This window comes from Gossypium arboreum, chromosome 7, assembly GCF_025698485.1.
Source record: "Gossypium arboreum isolate Shixiya-1 chromosome 7, ASM2569848v2, whole genome shotgun sequence".
NCBI classification, from domain to species: Eukaryota; Viridiplantae; Streptophyta; class Magnoliopsida; order Malvales; family Malvaceae; genus Gossypium; species Gossypium arboreum.
Genome location: NC_069076.1, coordinates 105,509,916 through 105,528,509, shown reverse-complemented (window position 1 = coordinate 105,528,509; position 18,594 = coordinate 105,509,916). Strand labels below are relative to the sequence as shown.

General features: G+C 30.6%; 3 protein-coding genes across 4 annotated transcripts; 1 reads left to right on the top strand and 2 right to left on the bottom strand.

Annotated features, from left to right (window-relative positions):
* On the top strand, positions 1 to 4,497 carry LOC108482446 (ras-related protein Rab5-like). Its single transcript, XM_017785582.2, has 8 exons — positions 1 to 354; positions 1,683 to 1,760; positions 2,198 to 2,365; positions 2,710 to 2,758; positions 2,932 to 3,005; positions 3,201 to 3,294; positions 3,584 to 3,691; positions 4,198 to 4,497. The coding sequence occupies exons 1-7, from the start codon at positions 316 to 318 to the stop codon at positions 3,682 to 3,684; spliced, it is 603 nt and encodes a 200-aa protein (XP_017641071.1). The 5' UTR covers positions 1 to 315; the 3' UTR covers positions 3,685 to 3,691; positions 4,198 to 4,497.
* Positions 4,498 to 5,939: 1,442 nt separating this feature from the next.
* Positions 5,940 to 6,386, bottom strand: LOC108472461 (uncharacterized). Its single transcript, XM_017773994.1, has one exon. The coding sequence runs from the start codon at positions 6,384 to 6,386 to the stop codon at positions 5,940 to 5,942; it is 447 nt and encodes a 148-aa protein (XP_017629483.1).
* A 1,191-nt stretch (positions 6,387 to 7,577) lies between these two features.
* Positions 7,578 to 11,767, bottom strand: LOC108459373 (uncharacterized). Of its 2 annotated transcripts, XM_017758742.2 has the most exons (9): positions 11,481 to 11,767; positions 11,261 to 11,393; positions 10,902 to 11,005; positions 9,958 to 10,102; positions 9,719 to 9,865; positions 9,421 to 9,489; positions 9,272 to 9,340; positions 7,872 to 9,191; positions 7,578 to 7,723 (listed from the first exon to the last, which is right to left on the bottom strand). In XM_017758742.2, the coding sequence occupies exons 1-8, from the start codon at positions 11,519 to 11,521 to the stop codon at positions 7,908 to 7,910; spliced, it is 1,992 nt and encodes a 663-aa protein (XP_017614231.1). In that variant the 5' UTR covers positions 11,522 to 11,767; the 3' UTR covers positions 7,578 to 7,723; positions 7,872 to 7,907. The 2 variants fall into 2 exon arrangements, with proteins under 2 accessions (XP_017614231.1, XP_017614225.1); XM_017758736.2 differs by having other exon boundaries at positions 7,578 to 9,191.
* Between the last annotated feature and the right edge of the window lie 6,827 nt (positions 11,768 to 18,594).

The following is an 18,594-nucleotide window of genomic DNA, read 5'->3' as shown; positions in this document are numbered from 1 at the left end:
GAAGATATTATTTGAATTTGTATCCAAAAATTACAAAACAAAGCAAATTTGCAAATGAAAACCAACATACTTACTAGTCAAATCCCCAAAACTACCAGTCTCGTATCATTTCAATACTTGAAAGTTCTGGGTATTAAATAATGATGATAATCTTTGTTTGACATTTTTCCCTGGAAACTATAAAGACTTCTGGAAACTAGCCATTCTCTTTCTAGTTTTCAATTCCAAAGTTTCCCTTTTGAAATTTTCTATCTCTAAAGCTCTTTGGATTTTTTTTTCCTCTATTGTTTTCTGGGAAATTTCATCAAATCGTGAATGGCAAGGTCGAGAAATAAGAACATACAAGCCAAGCTGGTGAGTATGTCCTCCCCTTTTCACTTCTCTTTTGTTTTGGTTTATTGTTGGGTTTTAGAAAAGAAGAAAAATAATGATTTTGTTGTTTGAAGTTGAGATCAATGGTGGAAGTGCTTTGTTTATTGATTGATTTCAATTTTATTTTGTAGGTATGATTATGGTTTGTCTAAATTAGAGTTTAATCTTTTATTTCAATTCCATGTAATTTAATGCTTTGGAGAGGGACCCATAATATCATGGTTTCAACTTTCGTGCTTCTTTATGCAGTAGCCAAATTGATAATTTAGTTAACGATGTGGATTTTCATAAAAGTAGTAGAATTAAATTATGTTAAGATAAGCTATAAAATCTCAAATTTCAATAAAATAGAGGGGTTGAGACTAAAATTAAATTTTTTTTTTGTTAATATGTTATTTGGCTTTTAAATTTGTCTATTTGTATTTAGTGACATTTTAAGAGGCTGCCACATGACACCATCAAATTGGTTAATAGTGTCACATCAATATAAACTAACAATGCTAGTGTAAAGATGCCAACCTGGTTAACAAAATATATATTAGGGACCAATTAGGTACAAATGGACAAGTTTAAGAGCTAAATAATATGTTATCATTTTTTTATATATAATGTATGGTTTCTCATTGTTTTAAATTACTACTAGATTATGACACGAGTGAAAAAGTTTATGTAATAAATATAATTATTAAAAGTTTATTTAAGTATCAAATAAACCTTTAGTTAAAATTGTTATGGTCAAGATTTAAAATTTATTGTACCCTAAGTTCAAATATTCTTATGTAAATTTTAATTAAATTTATATAAAAAAAAAATAAAATTATCATTATAATAATATAGTTTACTTTATATAAGAAGGTATTTTAATCATTCTCTAATTAAGTTAATATCCTATTGTCATATAATATAAACTTGGTTAAGAGATTAAATATAGTATAGGTAGATGAATTTCTATACTCAAATTGTTTTTACCAATGAATAGTCATGAAATTCACGAATGATCAAAAGAAGAGGAAACGTTAATATGCATGGTTATTTGAACTAGATCGACTGATTGGATTGGGAACCAATCAGAGTATTGATTAGAAAAAAGACATTAAATCAGTTGAGTCACGAATCAGTAAGAACTAGTTAAATAAAATAAAAAAATTAATAAAATCAATTTTTAATTTTTAATAATTTAATTAATCAAATCGTTCGTACCGTTCAAATTGTTGAATTAGTAGCTTGACTTATTCAACTACTATCTAATTCTGAAAAATTGTTAATATGAAACTTTCTTCTTCTTCTTTTTTTCTTTTTTTTTTTTCCAGGTACTTGTTGGGCACATGGGAACTGGGAAAACAAGCTTGGTATTGAGATTTGTCAAAGGCCAATTCTTTGATTTCCAGGTTTATTTTCATTTCAAACTTTTATTTCTATTTTCTGCTTATATCATGTATCCTATTAATGTAAGAGAAAATAACCATATAAGTCCTACTATTAAATAAATTTAGTCTTTATACTATAAAAAAAGTCAAATAAATCAGATCTAACTAAAGTTGACATTTACCTTTTAATATAGATAATATCTTTAAAGCTTTTATACTTCTATAAATGAAATCTTTTTGTTTAACAAAGTCAAATAATTGAAATCTATTGTTTAGTCTTGATTGCAATTGGAAAAAAAAAATTCACCTAACTTTTTAAACAACAAATGTTATAAACTCTATTAAAATTTAGCTTTATTTTATTGTTTTTAAAAATTAAATTCAGTCCCTGTAATAGAAGGACCTATGAGGTAATTTCACCTATTAATATTCATCTAATGTGTGTATAACTCATGTAGGAATCCACAATTGGAGCAGCCTTCTTTACTCAAGTTTTATCACTTAATGAAGCCACCGTAAAGTTTGATATATGGGACACAGCAGGCCAAGAGAGATACCATAGTTTGGCTCCGATGTACTATCGTGGTGCAGCCGCTGCTGTCGTGGTCTACGACGTCACGAGCTCGGTAGCTTCCGCTCGATCTTTTCGTGCTTTCATTTTTTTTTTTCTTCAACATGTCTAATTAATACTATATATGACGCATAGTCATATGAAACTTGCCTAGTTAGTACTAATAGTTTACAGCATAGCTGTAAACGGGGCATTATCCCCGCTTTGTCCTCTCCCTCGATGATGTTTATTGTCCGTCGATGTGGATCGGTTACTCGAGGTTTTACGAGTCATGAAAGATGACAAGGACATGTATATATGTTTTGATCATGCTCTTTAAATTCATCTGTTTTGATACTGCTGTCATCATGTATTCATGCTTTTTATAATTGGATATGTTCATCGGGTTCGATCTTTCAGGAAACGTTCGAGCGAGCCAAAAAATGGGTTCGGGAACTGCAACGACAAGGTAAATCGACAAACAATCTAAACAAATTTAAAATGTTACATTCCTAGAACTAACTTGGTATTGATATATATATGAAGTTGATGATTAAACCCCGAATTTCCCATTTCATCATTATGTATACAACTGCAACGAATTTGGTAATATGTTGTCTGATTCATATTATTCCGGTTCAGGAAATCAGAATTTGATAATGTTCTTGGTAGCAAACAAGGTTGACTTGGAAGACAAGAAAAAAGTGGGAAATGAGGTATCTGCAATCTGATATATATATATATATATATATATATGCATACATGCTTTTTATCGGAAAGACATCATCGGAAAGTATATCTATACTATACAGTGTTTCGATTATCGTTAATGCTGTACAAGCTGTATCATCATTGCCTAGAACAGGGACAAGGGAAACAATCAGAATAACTCCTACTAAATTATTATGCAGGAAGGTGAGCAATATGCCAAAGAAAATGGCTTGACTTTCCTCGAAACATCGGCAAAGACGGCACATAACGTCAATGAGCTCTTTTACGAGATTGGTAATTCCGTATTTTAACATTCCGTTTTCTTCTTATACGAATGATTAGAGTTTAAATTCGTATGATGCGTATATGGGGTTAAGGTGGTTTGTCCTAAAAGACAGTAAGGAAATGATCTTTGAAAGTTGTTCAATTACTTGACTAGCAAGTAATCATCAACCATATGGCTCATTAATTAAACTGAAAGATTGCTCTCGGATACAAGAAGGTCAAATTATGGTTTTGGCCCCTAGCTACCATGCTCGTTTACTGAACTTCCTTTCTTAGTTCTTACATAACTCTCCTGCAGCGAAGAGATTGGCGAAAGCTGCTCCGTCAAGGACGACCGGAATTAAATTGCATAATAGGCCTCGAGAAAGTGAAAGGCGGTTCTTTTGTTGTTCCTCATGATATAAAGGTTAGCTATATTTATACTCGTACGCAGTTCGGATTATCAACATCTAAGTTCCAAAAAATTGATTTGCATATCTAAATCAATCTCGGACATGGTTTTCATCACTTGCAAGGGAAACTTCATGTGCCAGTCAATTTAGTCCACTAAGGCTTGAAGTTTCATGTTTGGTTTTCTAGGTTCTTGGCTCTTAATATGAATTATTAAGATCTCTGCATTTCTTCTGTATTACAAGTAGACTTGTCGGTTGAGTAGGTCAGGTTGGTTTTTGGTCGAGTTGGGTCAATCTATGTCGGGACATTTTAGTTTGATCATTTCGGATTTGAATTGTTTTGAATTCAGGTCTTCTCAGTTCGGGCATTCGAATTTATCTATGAAGTTTTTTGAATTTAAATATTTTAAATTTTTTTCATTCGGGTTTTGCTCTCAAGTTCAGATAAATTTATTTATTAGAGTAATTTTTCATTTGAATTATTGGGTTCTCAAAATTAATAGTTGACAATTCTTTGCAGGCAATGGAAAAATTAAGCTGCTTTTTGGCCTATTTCACTTTGATGAACATATCTTGCACCATGTACACACAAGAGCTTCATTGTCAAGTGCACTTATTTTGTGTAAGATATTATCATGCAACTCCAAATAAATAAAGGATCAATTCCCAATGTAGCCTGTAAATTAATGATATTCATCAAATTATTGATGGCAACTCGTGTTTATAAGTTCAAGTTTTGAATATTGAAACTCATGTTGTCTATATTTAGATTTTTTTTTTAATTTTAATTTGTTATCAAGTACGATTATTAAGTTCACAACGCTATACTTTTAAATTTAATAGCAAATTTTAACAGAAAATACTAACATTATTACCAATCTTTTTCCAGATTGTGGTTATTCTTCCTAATGATATTCTTTCTAGAATTAAACATGAATTCTCTTCCTAGAAGGATAATGTGTTTTATTATTTCACTTTACACTTATTCATAATCTTTAACCAGTCTATTTTTAATAAATTCGGTAAGATCGAGACTTCAAAAACTGAAGTTGGTTACCTTAATGGAGCTCATGGAAGAAAGTAAAGTAGTTAGAACTGAATCAGATTGAATTGGTCAAGCTGGTACATATTAATATAAACTTGTTGAATCGAAAAAAAATTTAATTGACTAGAAATTTTTTATTTTTAATATATATTTATATTTATAATTTTTTTAATAATTTACTTCATTAAACCAGCTATCTGGTTAAAAAATTTGGAAGAAACCAAGGAGGCATGTCAAGCGTATAATGTGGACACTGCCACGCAGGTGAAAGTTTTTGTGTTTTTGGCTTTTAATGCGTAGAAATCAGCATTCGAGGCCCTCAGAAACAGATTCTATTTTTCTTTTTCTTTTCCCTTTACTATTCCTTTTATTATTTTTGTCCTCTTGTACTGTTGTGGTCTGTTTGCAATATCACATGAATATAAGAAAAAAACCTGAACCATAAATACTTTTTAGTCTGAGAATCCGGGATCTTTAGTCATGTTAAGCCTCGATTCAATTTAAAGTTAAGTTGAACTGGGACAAAGTTTGGTGAATGTTATTTTCTTTATTTATAAGATTTAAAACTTGAAATCATAAATGATATCAAACTCTTTAGCACTCTATCTAAGGTACTAGAACAACTTACCATAAACATCCCCACACAGCAAATGAATACAAGAAAGCACTTGTTCATGGTTCACTGCCCGCTCCGATAGCAAGTTTTGACAGAAAATAAACTCACTAATGATCACCCTAAAGGATAAGTGCATGGGAGAGCTTGATGATGAAGAGATGAAACACCACTTTCACTAATAGACTATTCACTAGCTGAATTGCCTAAACACCTAGCTTCTTCATTGGACTCAATGGAGGTCTCATAGGATCATCATCATCCTCTCATGAAAGGACTTAATGTAAAAATAGTATACTAATATGGCATTGTCCATATGATAATATGTTCGACGCATCAAAATTTGAATCAAAATTTGAAAATAATAAAAGTTAATTAAATGAATTTAATAGCTACTATTTTATCCAAACTAAAATTTAAAAATTCTAGAAATACAGGGATTGAAAATGATCAAATTAAAGTTACAGGGTCTTATAGTAAAATTTAACCAAGATGAAACACCATTTCTAGTAATAGATTCACTACCTGACTTGCCTAAACACCTAGCTTCTTCATGTGACTCAATGAAGGTCTCATCGGATCATCATCATCATCATCATCATCATCATCCCATGAACGGAGTTTCCGGCATGCCGGTTCCGGCATCGTTGTCATAAATAGGATTCGATATGTAAACCAAATCTTCCACACCTTTATTTCCTAGAGATGCATTGCTAGGTGGTGAATTCACAAAGGAAGTGAATGGTGGAGATGTGGGATATAAGATACCAATCTGATGGGGACTTATTATGTTTGGTTCTTGAGCTTGGATTTCAAGGACTTGTTGATGAGGGAAGAGGAAGTTGGTTGGTGCATGAAGAACTCCTTGTGCATAGACACTACTAAGGGAAGAAGAAGAAGAAGCTGTAGTGGTATTATTAGTGGGGAGGGTGGCGGAAGATTTGAGCTGACGGCGGCGTAGTAAGAGGAAACAATAGAGCTCTGCTAGAAACACTAGGATAAGACCTAATACAATGGCGAGACTCGCCGCCATTAGCAGTGTTGCACCCATGATTACCTTGGATGTCCCCTTCATTTTTTTACTGTTCTTTTTTCTTCTATGGAGGAGGCAGTCAAGTTTTGACCGTAAATAATATAAAGAAAGTCTAAGACCATCTCTTTTGGCGGGAAACAACAGTCTTTTTTACCTTGTGACAAGGGAAGTAGAACATAGGAAGGGAATCTAGCATAGCAAGGAGCTGCTTTGTTCGATGATGGCGGATACTTGATTTGTTTTTTTTTTTTTTAAAAAATTGGATATTGTAAATTCCAAAGATATTACTATCTGCAATAGGTTCAGAGCAGAGACGAATATTAGCTCTTAGATACACATTATCCGAGTTACCTTTGCTTCATTTTGTGAATAACGAATTCAGATTTTAGATTTTATCGGCCCTACTTTTTATAAATTTTTTTAAGAAAATTTATTATACTTAAATGCAAATATTTAATAAATTCACGAATAATTTAAGTAATTTAAATTTGAATAATAATATTTTTCAAATTCAATGCAGATAATAAAAATTTTTGAATTTCAAATATCCAACTTATTATCATCTCTAATTCTAACTCGGATAAATTTCTTTTATCCGAAATTCAAGTTCATAGAGCAAAATTCAGTTCAAATTGAGTTAATTGTTAGACTTTCAATCAAAGTCAGTGGTTAAGGAGATTTTGTAGGTGGCTAATATAATGTAATGTTATTTGGTTATTGATTATAAACGTTTATAACTCAACCAAATTAAATTTATTGATTTTTAATATATATTTTTATTTTTAAATATATTTATAATATGTAATATATAAATTAATCAAAATTCAAACACAAGTCAATTCTCGATTTAATTCATTCATGTAAAATCAATTATAATCTAAGTTAATAGTTAGTGATCATTGAATTTAGTTTTTCAATTTTTTAACTAAACTACCCAACTGCTCAAATGGAAAATTTCTATTTTTACCCTTTAAAATTGTAAAAATTAAGATATTAAACTTCTGAAATTGCAAACATACAATTTTATTCCGTCCCCTCCCCCTCCTGAAAATTTTTCTTGCTTCACCCCTATTTTGCAGCAAGGTTTAAAAAACAGTTAAACCCTACAAAAATATAATGGCCCATACGCCTATTCAGTGTTTCCCTTCTCAGTTCTCACTCATAATGGATGACAAGAAGTATTAAAACGTGCAATGAACATCACAAGCATTTGCCAACAAAGCCAAACTTGGGAATCTGAGATACAAGAGATTACTTAAAATTCTTATACTAGCATTCAAATATTTACTTACCCGGTTCGTGTAGAGACAGGGTTTCGGTGCAGAGATCATAAAAAATACTGTGTATGGATACATCTTTTAAAATCATGTCATCCAAAAAAAAAAATCAGCAAATTTGTAAATGTTTGTTAAGGTCAACATCTGTCACAGAAAATAGTAATCATACCAGTGCTATAAACATCTAAGTAGGTATATATTCAAACTACTAAGCAATAGGCAATACCTGTTCTATCAATGTTCAAGAGGTTCCCTAAAAGCTTTATCTCCCTTTCATTGCTGCAAAGTGAGCAGCCAAATCATCGTAATCCGGTAACTTAGGGTGTACGTGCCGGGCTGCATTTGACCTACCTTGCTGAAAGGAAGTAGCACGGGTGTATACTTTAGTTCCTTCTGATTGAGTTTTTTGTTCACGAGGGAGAGAAATTGATCGGACTGGACGGGGAATAGTCTCGGAGATATCATCCGATCTATCCATGCTTGCTTTTTCTAAGGCTTCTTCATTAACGTCATTTCTCTTATGATGTGCATGATGACTTTTAGATTTTCGTCTTAGTTTCCCGTCTTCAGAGGTTGATGGTTTCTTACTATAATGCATCAACAGCCTGTCGATTATCCTTTCCTCCTCATCATTTCTTTGATGCTCTTCGTCGAATAAGATTTGCAGACCTTGTCTCGACTCATCCCTTCTCCTGCTTCTTGGTTTTCTCCTCATGAATTCTGTATCTTCAGCAGTACCAATTTCAATATGACCAGATGCTGATCTCAAATGTCGCCTCCGAGACGATCTTCGTCTTGGGATAGGGGTACCACTTTCACCGTGACTATAGTAATTATCTGTTTCTCGATCATGACCTCTCATAGGTGGAATTCTCTGCCCCTCTTTATCAGGCATAGAAGGATCACCAGAGACTCCATCACTGTCCAAACCAGCAAGCGAAGATAATATATTGGCACCATTCATGCTGTCCTTTGATTTGATACTGGGTGGTTTAACATAAGGAGGAGGGAGAGCACTACTACACCGGGGCTTCCGCTTGGGTTCACCTTCCACGGGATTTTTCCTAGTTGAATTCTGGACACCATACTCATTGGCATAACTATCGGGAACGAAGAGATCTTTATCTTGACTCCTTGACCGTGGAGCTGCATAGTTATTTGGATTTAGATCCGGCTTTCTCTGTGTTAGAACTTCTTGGTTATCTATTCCAGGTACACTATTCTCCCTACCATCTTGTAACTTGCCTCCACCATTTACTCTTTCGATTCTTTTCCCACTAGTCGAACTACTTAATCTTGCTGTTTTGAAGGCAATATCATCCTTCTCGACAACTTCTTGTTTTTTCGGTAATGGGATATCAAGATTCTCCTTCCTAGCAAAACCTTCTTCCCTGCCTTGACGCAGCTTGTCCTCGATGGAGAATTCCCACTTGTGCCCATTCTCATCCACTTTAAGTTCATCCCTTGGTGGATCAGCACTTTTTCCATTGTTTGATTTATTAGCATCACCATTGACATGGAAAGGCCCGTATTTTTTAGGTCGGTCCTAGAGAAAACTTACAGAGATTAGAAGAGTTCCAGTGTGAAGAGATAATCAGACAAGTAAAGTGCAAACACGAGGGATACCTGTTTTCCATCATTTGATTTATTATCATCACCATTGACATGGAAAGACCCGTACTTTTTAAGTCGGTCCTAGAGAACAATTACAGAGATCATAAATGTTCCAGTGTGAAAAGGCAATCAGGCAAGTAAAGATCAAACACGAGGGATACCTGTTTTCCATCATTTGATTTATTATCATCACCATTGACATGGAAAGACCCGTATTTTTTAAGTCGGTCCTAGAGAACAATTACAGAGATCAGAAGAGTTTCAGTGTGAAGATGAAATCAGGCAAGTAAAGATCAAACACGAGGGATACGTGTTTTCCATAATTTGATTTATTATCATCACCATTGACATGGAAAGACCCGTATTTTTTAGGTCGGTCCTAGAGAACAGTTACAGAGATCAGAAGAGTTCCAATGCGAAGAGGCAATTAGGCAAGTAAAGATCAAACACAAGGGATACCTGTGGCTGTGGGATCACAGCAGGTTCAGACATTCTTCGCTCGAAAGCTTTTGAATCCCATTTTATGGAAAACTCTGATGCTATATCATGCATTACCATAACTTTACGCTCCATTGTGGAAGGATTTGAAGCTGAATTCTCAACAAGCTACCATGAAATTTACAACATTGGTCATAGAAATGCAGCGAATGGAACCATAAATATTCTCCTTTTGGAGTGGATCATGACTGGAAATTTACCTGTTTATTGGCGAATACGTCCAGTGAATTTTCATATCTTTCATGAAATATATGCCTAAGCTCACGCAACTCCGGCAAATCAGAAAATCTAGCAGCTGCAAACATTAGAGATGAGACAGCTTCCCTGCAATCTTCTGGGCAATCACTGTATGCATGTATTATGAAAAATAAGCAACTGTTGTTTTAATCAGCTTCTTCACGACAAATTCCAAGAAAACAAACAATAAAAGTTCACAACAATAAAATAAAAGAAAAAAAATGTATAACCAGAAAACTTCTAATCCATCTTGTGTTTCCTACGGTTCCAAGTTACCATCTATACGTTACACAGCGCTCCACAATCTTAAAATGAAGGCATACGGGAATCTCTTCCGGATCCAGAACAACAATCTCATCATGAGAAAATTTTTAATTCACCATGGTAAAGAAAGAGAAATTTCAATATTTTCTTTAGCAGACATTGAACAAAAAACCTTTAATCAATTACAATTTCAAATACTTTATTCAACCCTTATCCTTAAGTATTCTCTAAACTCAATTTGAACCTCCATTCATCCTCAAATTGAACTTAACATCAAAAGTGTAACAATCTCTTGATACCATACAAGAAGATGAAAAAAAAGGAAGTGGTCCACAAAGAAGAATGACAATCAAAGCTTACATGGAGCTAAAAGTAGCTTGAACTATCATTTGAAACCCAGAGAACACCGAAACCTAATGCTATTGCCAACAGATGGCACTAGAGATGGCATTATCCAAATTTTAATTATCAACTCCAGGACCACTCGTTTTCCTAACTTCAATTTTTCCTTTACTACTACCCATATTTTCACAGAAATATACCAATAGAAAAGCTACCATGAGTAGCCATTGGCAATACAAACGCAACCATTATAAAGAATTGATTGTATTGAACAAGAAATAAACAAAACATCCACTTATACCTCAGTTTTTGCATGACTGAAACATGCTTCGTCACGAAATCGCAACACTTGTCTATAAAATCATAGCAAGACGAAAGCACTAATTCAGCTATATATCCTTCAACCTGTTTCACCACCAAAATCAACACATCATTCATTTTCACGTCCATAAATTTTATGTAATTAGTAAAACAAAGCATAGCATTTTTACATATTCAAACAAATCTGCTTATATATACGTACATATGCAAATCATAAACCTTACCATTCCGCTAGTAATCTTGCTCAAAAATTAAATCAATAAAACTACAAATAAATCAAAATTAGCAGAATATATCAGTATAAAACAGTAATAATAATTTTTTTTGTCAAAAACTTACTCTGCCATAAGCATTGATATCAAGGCCATTAGCAAGCAGATCAGCTATATCTTTCTTCAAAAACTTAAGCGTCGCACTCTTTTTCCTCCTTATAACATCAATCCGACTCTTTATCGCTTTTATCAACGATTTACTGCAAAAAAACCCAAAAATTCTTCACATAAATTCAATCATCTAAAACAAAAATAAATCAATTAATTAAATAGAAAAATGTATAAACCATTTTGCGGCAAAACCACGGCCTAAGATTCCGTCCAGCATCTTTCGATCACTGATTTTATTCAGATCGGAGGAAACGAACGATTCGACTCAAAAAAACAACGCCGTAAACTTCAAAATGTAGATCAATGAAACATAAGATCTACCATTAAAGAAGAAGAGAGATAAAAATGAAAGGCACTTTGGCTTAAAGCTCTACTTCACTGCCGTTTTCTAAGCCACCTTTTTAATTTCAAAGAGTACACTCGTTAACAGGGTCTACTTTGTGAATTTACAATTCTACCCTTCAAATCTACTTTTTATAACCGGTGGATCGATTTAAAAGTTTGGGAGGATAGTTTAGGGAATTTTAATGTTTCTAATTTTGGAGCGGATAAGGCGGTAAGTGGGGTAGATCGTGACCGTTGGATGAATGTAGCGGGTAGTGGAAGGATTGTTTTAATTTGGTCTAATTATGGTTTTAGTCCTTCTCTTATGAAAGATTTAATCTTTTTATTTTAATTTGATATAATTTGATCCTTTATTTTTATAATATTATTAATAGATCTAAAATGCTATTAATTTTTAGCTTTGTTATATATTGTCTTGCCTTACCTTGGTACCTCACCAAGGTCATGAACCTTGTTGGCTTAAGGCGTGCTTAATGCGTGGAGCTCACCCTTCAACCTCATTACGACAGGGGTCAAGCCTTTTTTTTTTTACATGAAGAGCACATGAAACTCCATTAAATTCACTCAAGTCAAGTCATCACCTGACCTTCGAATCTATAAATTTAATCATCGGGAGTCTATTCTACCCTTAAAAGACATATCAAAACAAGACTCTTAAATAAACATGACGAGAATTGAGGATAGTTTATGATTAAATATCATTTATAAATACCTCATTCTTCGCCACCAAGAATCAATACCCATCTTATATGCCAAATTTTTACCCAACCAATAACAACTAGCTTAGCTTTCTGCACCGTCCCTTTCTCCACCATGTGAATTATCATTTCCTCCACACTCCTATTCTTTGCTTCAATAACGTCAAACTTTTTTTTATTAAAAAAAAAAAGAGAGTGTTAAGTATTTAATTGACATGTAATTTTATTATTTAATTAAATACAGTTATTTAGATTTTCAATTCATCCTAATCATGTAACCAAATAATAATAAAATAAAAATTTTCGCGTCATCATTTTAATGGCAACAAATAATAGTATTAGTAAATTGAACTTATTAATAATATTATAAAAAAAAGAATAAAGGATTAAATTCAAAATTTTAATATTATAAAGAGACTAAACTTAAAATTAAACCTTTTAGATTCCGTGTCTCACTCAGTTGCCGATTTAAATTTTTAAAAGAAAATAAAGATAACGATAAAAGGGAATGTGATGAGGTGGACGGAATAATGAATGTTATCAATAATAATGTTCTAAAGATTTTGCATAAATTTTGATGATTTTTTAACCTTTTTAATGATTTTAAGACAAAATTTTGATCACAGTGTTTCAGAGCATTTGTCAGTGTACAATGAAAAAACAAATGATCGTTATAACGGTTTTAACTAGACAATTTGACTAATAATATGTTTTTCTGTTGGCATTTAGTTAAGTTTGGTTGAATTATTAATTTTTATTTAAAAATAGATGCGAATATTTTCTTCAAATAACAAATATATTGTTTAATATAGTGGTGAATTGATAGCTATGCTCTATGGGTAAACTACACATAAGGTCATTAAACTATTTATAAATTTATGTTTTAGTCATTTAATTTTAAAAGTTACAAAATGGTCATTGAATTATTTGAAAGTTCCATTAAAGTTATTTAACTATTCAAAAGTTTTCATTTAAGTTATTGGGATGTTAAGTTTTTTTTTTTATCTTTTTAAGTTTGGCTAAAGAGTTTCAAGTGACGATTCGATGATCGGTACAGTGGATCAGTACCCATCGACGAGTCGAATAACATACCTTAAAACCAAGTTGATTTGACAGTTAATTTTGGATATCAAAGAAGAAAGTTACTTGGATTTTAGTTTACAGATTCATGATATTCAGAATTGTTTCATAAAAAAAAACTTAACTGTAGAAAAGGAGGGGAATGAAAGCTTTTCAGATTAGTGCAAGTGGCGCAAACATAGAATGCGATACAATAGTGATTTTAACATAACAGTGACTTAAATAAAAGTTTTTGAATAGTTGTCTAACTATTTTTATAACTTTTTAAAGTTGCGTGACCAAAACATAAATTTACTAATAGTTTAGTGACATCGATTTTAGTTTACCCTATGCTCTATTTTTGATAGTAATATTTTTAAGTTTGTATTTTTCATGTTTTATTATAATTATTTTTTTTGTTAGAATTTAAAAAATATAAAGAAAATAAAAGAGAAGGTTTAGATAGGAAACAGCTAAAATCCAGTCTGGCAAACAAAAATGTTATGGGGAATTTGTATGTCAACTTGACAAATTGCTATGGACAATGACTCTCCCTCTCATATTCAATGAATATGTGTGTTTGAATTTCATAAGTATATTTCTTTTTCATTCCATTATTGCATTTAAAGATTGAGATAAAATTATAAATTTTTGAAAATGTTAAAGTTAGAAATTTAATATTAAGGTTTACGAGGGTTTTATTTATATTATTAATTATGCCGATAAAAGAGGTGAATTCAGAATATAGTTTTAAATTTTGATAGGTGTAAAGTGTAATTTTACAGTTGTATTATCTTATAATTTTATAAATTTTAAAATGACTAAATGCTAACATTACTTGCCTACCCTATTGGATCTTTCCTCACCAACCTATTGTCCTAGTGACGAAGACTTTACATGAGTTTTAAGTTTGTTAGCACCATATTACGAGTTCAAACCTCAGGTGAAACCCTTTTCTTTTCCCTTGAATAATTGAAGAATTTGTACGCTTGTTTCATAAAAAAAAAATACATTAATTTTTATAGGTTTAAATGCACTTTCATTGTACGGACTAAAGTGTGATACAGCCTTGTTTCCCCTTTAAATCCACTTCTGTTTACATCTATATAGTTTTAATAATTTTTTCTACATATATTATCGTATAATCATATCATGTTTAATATTATTCATTCTAACTTAAGCAAATCTAAAAAAGTAGGTAGCAACTTTGACCCCAAACAAATGCGATTATTTCAAAGATAAAAAATTATAAATTAATACATAATAAAATTATATTTTAATCTCTAAAATTTATAAATTTAATACCAATCACTAACATATTTGAGAGATATGATTAATGAGTGAAGAATCCCCGGCCCCATGTTTACTAAAATGGACTAAGAGCACTATTATTAATTAAAAAAAATAAGGACAGGGAGTTACAACATCAATAAATGGATTTATGGAAAAGGAAATTAGTATTCATAATTGCGTTGGTTGGTTAGGTTAGATCCCATTCATTGAATATGTAGGTTTAGGTTAAATCACATTCATAGAAAATGCCTCAACTCATCATTAATTTCTGAGCTAATTTGTTGAACATGACATGAAAATGACATGCTTTAACACCCTAATTTCATGTGTATCACCAACGTAAAGTGGAAGAGAAAACTATCACAGTCACAATATACGTGAAAAATATATGTAATAATTTTTTTAGTTGAAATAGTAAAATTAGATTTAAATATTACAATATTTTGGTTTAAACTCTGTTATGGGTAAGTATTTTCTAAATTTTATATGAAAAGATAAAATTATCTTCAAAATAATATATATTACTTATTAACAGTGAAGGATATTTTGTAAATTTATTATTAAGTTGTTGACTTGTTTGAGAAAAATATCAACTCGGCAAACGACTTACATATAGTTGGTAAAATACTCTGTATTTATTCACTCACATAATAAGTGTGACGAAACCCGGTCAACATAATAGAGTTACGAACCATGACTTAGAAGATTTATATCTAATGTATTAACTTGGTGTAATATATATATGTCAAAAATAAATAAATCAAAAGATGATATGTTATTAAAAGCGAAGTTATATGGGTTTATTTTTTATTATAACTTTTGATGATATGTTATCGTTTAATTCGTTAATAGCTATAAAATTATAAATTACTAATAATGAAATATAAGTTATTACATTATTGGAAGAGCTTGTCCTCTCGATTACGAGTCTGAATCAACTCAACTTTAGATTTAATCAATATCCATTATAATTATTAAATACAAAAATTTTGAGAATATATACATGCATACACGTACTTACATAAATTCTTGAGCTTCAACACCAACATATAGTTTAGGCTTCTATGTCGAGGTTGTTGTCCACATTGGTGTAAAATTATAGTGATTTTATGATTTTTTTTTTGTAATTTTTATATAATTATTAAACTATTTATATTTACTTGCAACAGATGAGTAATAAAATTTCAATCTAAATCCATAACTATTTTATAATCTAAATCTAATCCGTGACTTTCTCCATTACTGTTGGGAGCCTCATACGGTGTCCCCAAAACGCCCCAATTTCAAACCCAAGCAGCCCACTTGTTGGGCTTCCAACGCACTAGCAATTATCTTTTGCTTTTTCATTGTTTTATTTAGGGATAATATCATGTTTAACCCTTGAATTAGGCAACTAGGTCCATATTGGTATCTGTACTTTTCTTTTTCACTATGGTACTTGAACTTGACAACTAGATCTATTTTAGTCCTTAATGGGTACTACCTTTGGAATAGGACTGGATTGGACAATTGGAACCAATTAGACTGAAAACTAATTAGTATACTGATCCAAACAAAGTGGTTGAACTAATTGAATCGATAACTACTTGAAATAGATAAAATTTGAAAACAGAGACAAAAACAAGTAGTTGAACATGTTGATCTAGTTTAATCAATTTTTTTAAATTTTTTTTATGAATTTTTAATTAATTATTTAATTATTACTGGTCTAGCAGTTGTACCACGTCATTGCTTGAAAATTTATATATTTTTAAAAAAAATTTAAATGATAATGTGGCACAATCTTAAAGTGTCACGTCATCAATTTTTATATTTTTTCATGTCTAGGGACCAAAATGAATTTAATTGCCAAATTCAAATACTAAACTAAATAAAAATATACTATCAAAATGAATCGATTAAGAAGTTTAGAGAACAAAAATTAGATAACAATTTTACCATATTATAAAAAAATCAATAAATTGATTGTCTTCTAATTTAGCCATGTAATGTCTCCTTTTAGAGAATCATAGATGTAGTTAATCATTTTCTAAATGGTATAATTTATTAGAATTATACATAAGCTTTCATATAATTTGTAATTTTATATACATTAATTTTAATATGATATATTTGTAAATATTGAATTTTAATTTAAGTTCAAATTTCACTTTTCATTAATCTCATTATCCATGTGGTATTATTTTCTTGTTAAATTTTTCTATAAATTTCCAACATTTAAGACAAAAACAAACAAATAAATTTAAATTATTTTCACCTAGATTAAAAAATAGATTTTCTACAAAAATACGAAACATTTTCCCAAGCGTGTTTATTTTTTTAATCTAAGTGAAAATAATTTAAATTTGTTTGTTTTTTAACCTAATAAAATGACATGGCAATAATTTACACCTGATTTAACGGAAAATTGTGCTATATAGATAATGGGGTTAGTGAAACGTGAAAATTGATAGGTGTGATATTGAATCGATCTTGAGATTTTTGAATTTTTTAAACTCTTCATCATAATTTGGTTCGGTTAAGTTTGATTCTCGTTTTCCATATAATTTTATTTTTGTTTTAGATTTTATACTTATATTTACCAAATAAGCTTTATTTAATGATTTTGAATATTGTTTGACAAAATTTCAAAAAAATATAAATATTTCTAAAAACAAGAACTTTTAAATTATTTTCACTATTTTAAATATAAAATTTTAAAATTAACTATATATGAAATAAAAATATATTTTAATTCGGTTTTGAGAAACCAAGGTTTTAAACTTACAATCCATAAACTGTTCAAACACGTCGGTTCAGATCAATTTTTGAATTTTTAGTTATTTGTCTCAACCCTAAAAATTAAACTAAAATTAATTTTCGATTTTTCAATTATTTGTCCAGTTTTAGTAATTTCATTTTGTCTAATATTTAATGCAGTGATAATATATAAAGTTTTGGTAATTTCATTTTCTTGGTTAATTTTATTTTTTTTGGTTTATTTTATGCCTGTTTTACAATTTATAATTGTTCTTCCTAACAATATCGTTTCTAAGGTTCAAACCAAAATCCTCCTTTAAAAATATAGTCTATTTTACCTTTGCACCCAATCACTTGGTTGACTAACCATATGTAAACTTATATACTCTCAATGATGTCACTTTAATCAAGCCTTTGATAATCTTCTGTTGGACATCCATTGTTTCCCACCAAATAAAAAATATTAGCATTAATTAATATTAACATATATACCATTAATTTTTTAGGTTGGAATTTAATTATAAGTTTTTGAATGATTGAGTTTTTGGACAAAAAGTACTTCAAATTTTTTAGATTAAAAGGGTTTTTTAGCTAATTTTTCATATTTAAAATGAAAAAAAAAATACTTTTAGGTCAACTTTTAATTTTGGAGAAATATTTTTTCTCTCAAAAAGTAAGTTGTTTAGGAATATTTTTACCTCAAAAGTGTTTTTTGTCTCAAAACTGTTTCTTAGAAGATTAAGTTTTTCAAGTTGAGTCATTACAATTTATTTCATTTTAAAGTGCTTCTTATAATAACCAAAAAGTATTTCTCCAAAGTCAAAAATCGACCAAAAAGCACTTTTTGAAAAAGTTGAAAATTTTAATTTTTCCTTCTTTTCTTTTCTTTTTTCTTAAAAATACTTTTGAAAAGTATTGGTAAACTAATGATAAGCCTAAATATCATGAACCTTATTATACCTATACCTCAAAAGCTCACCTCACGTTCCTACGAGTTCACAGGTCAACACCCTTGGTTAATGGTGAGTCAGGGGGGCTGGCAGGGCCCCGGTCTCCCCTAAAATAGAAATTTTTTTATTTAGATCCTTTATAATTTATAAAATTTTAATTTAGTAATATTAAAAGTACACTTTAGCCCTAAAATGATAAAATTTTG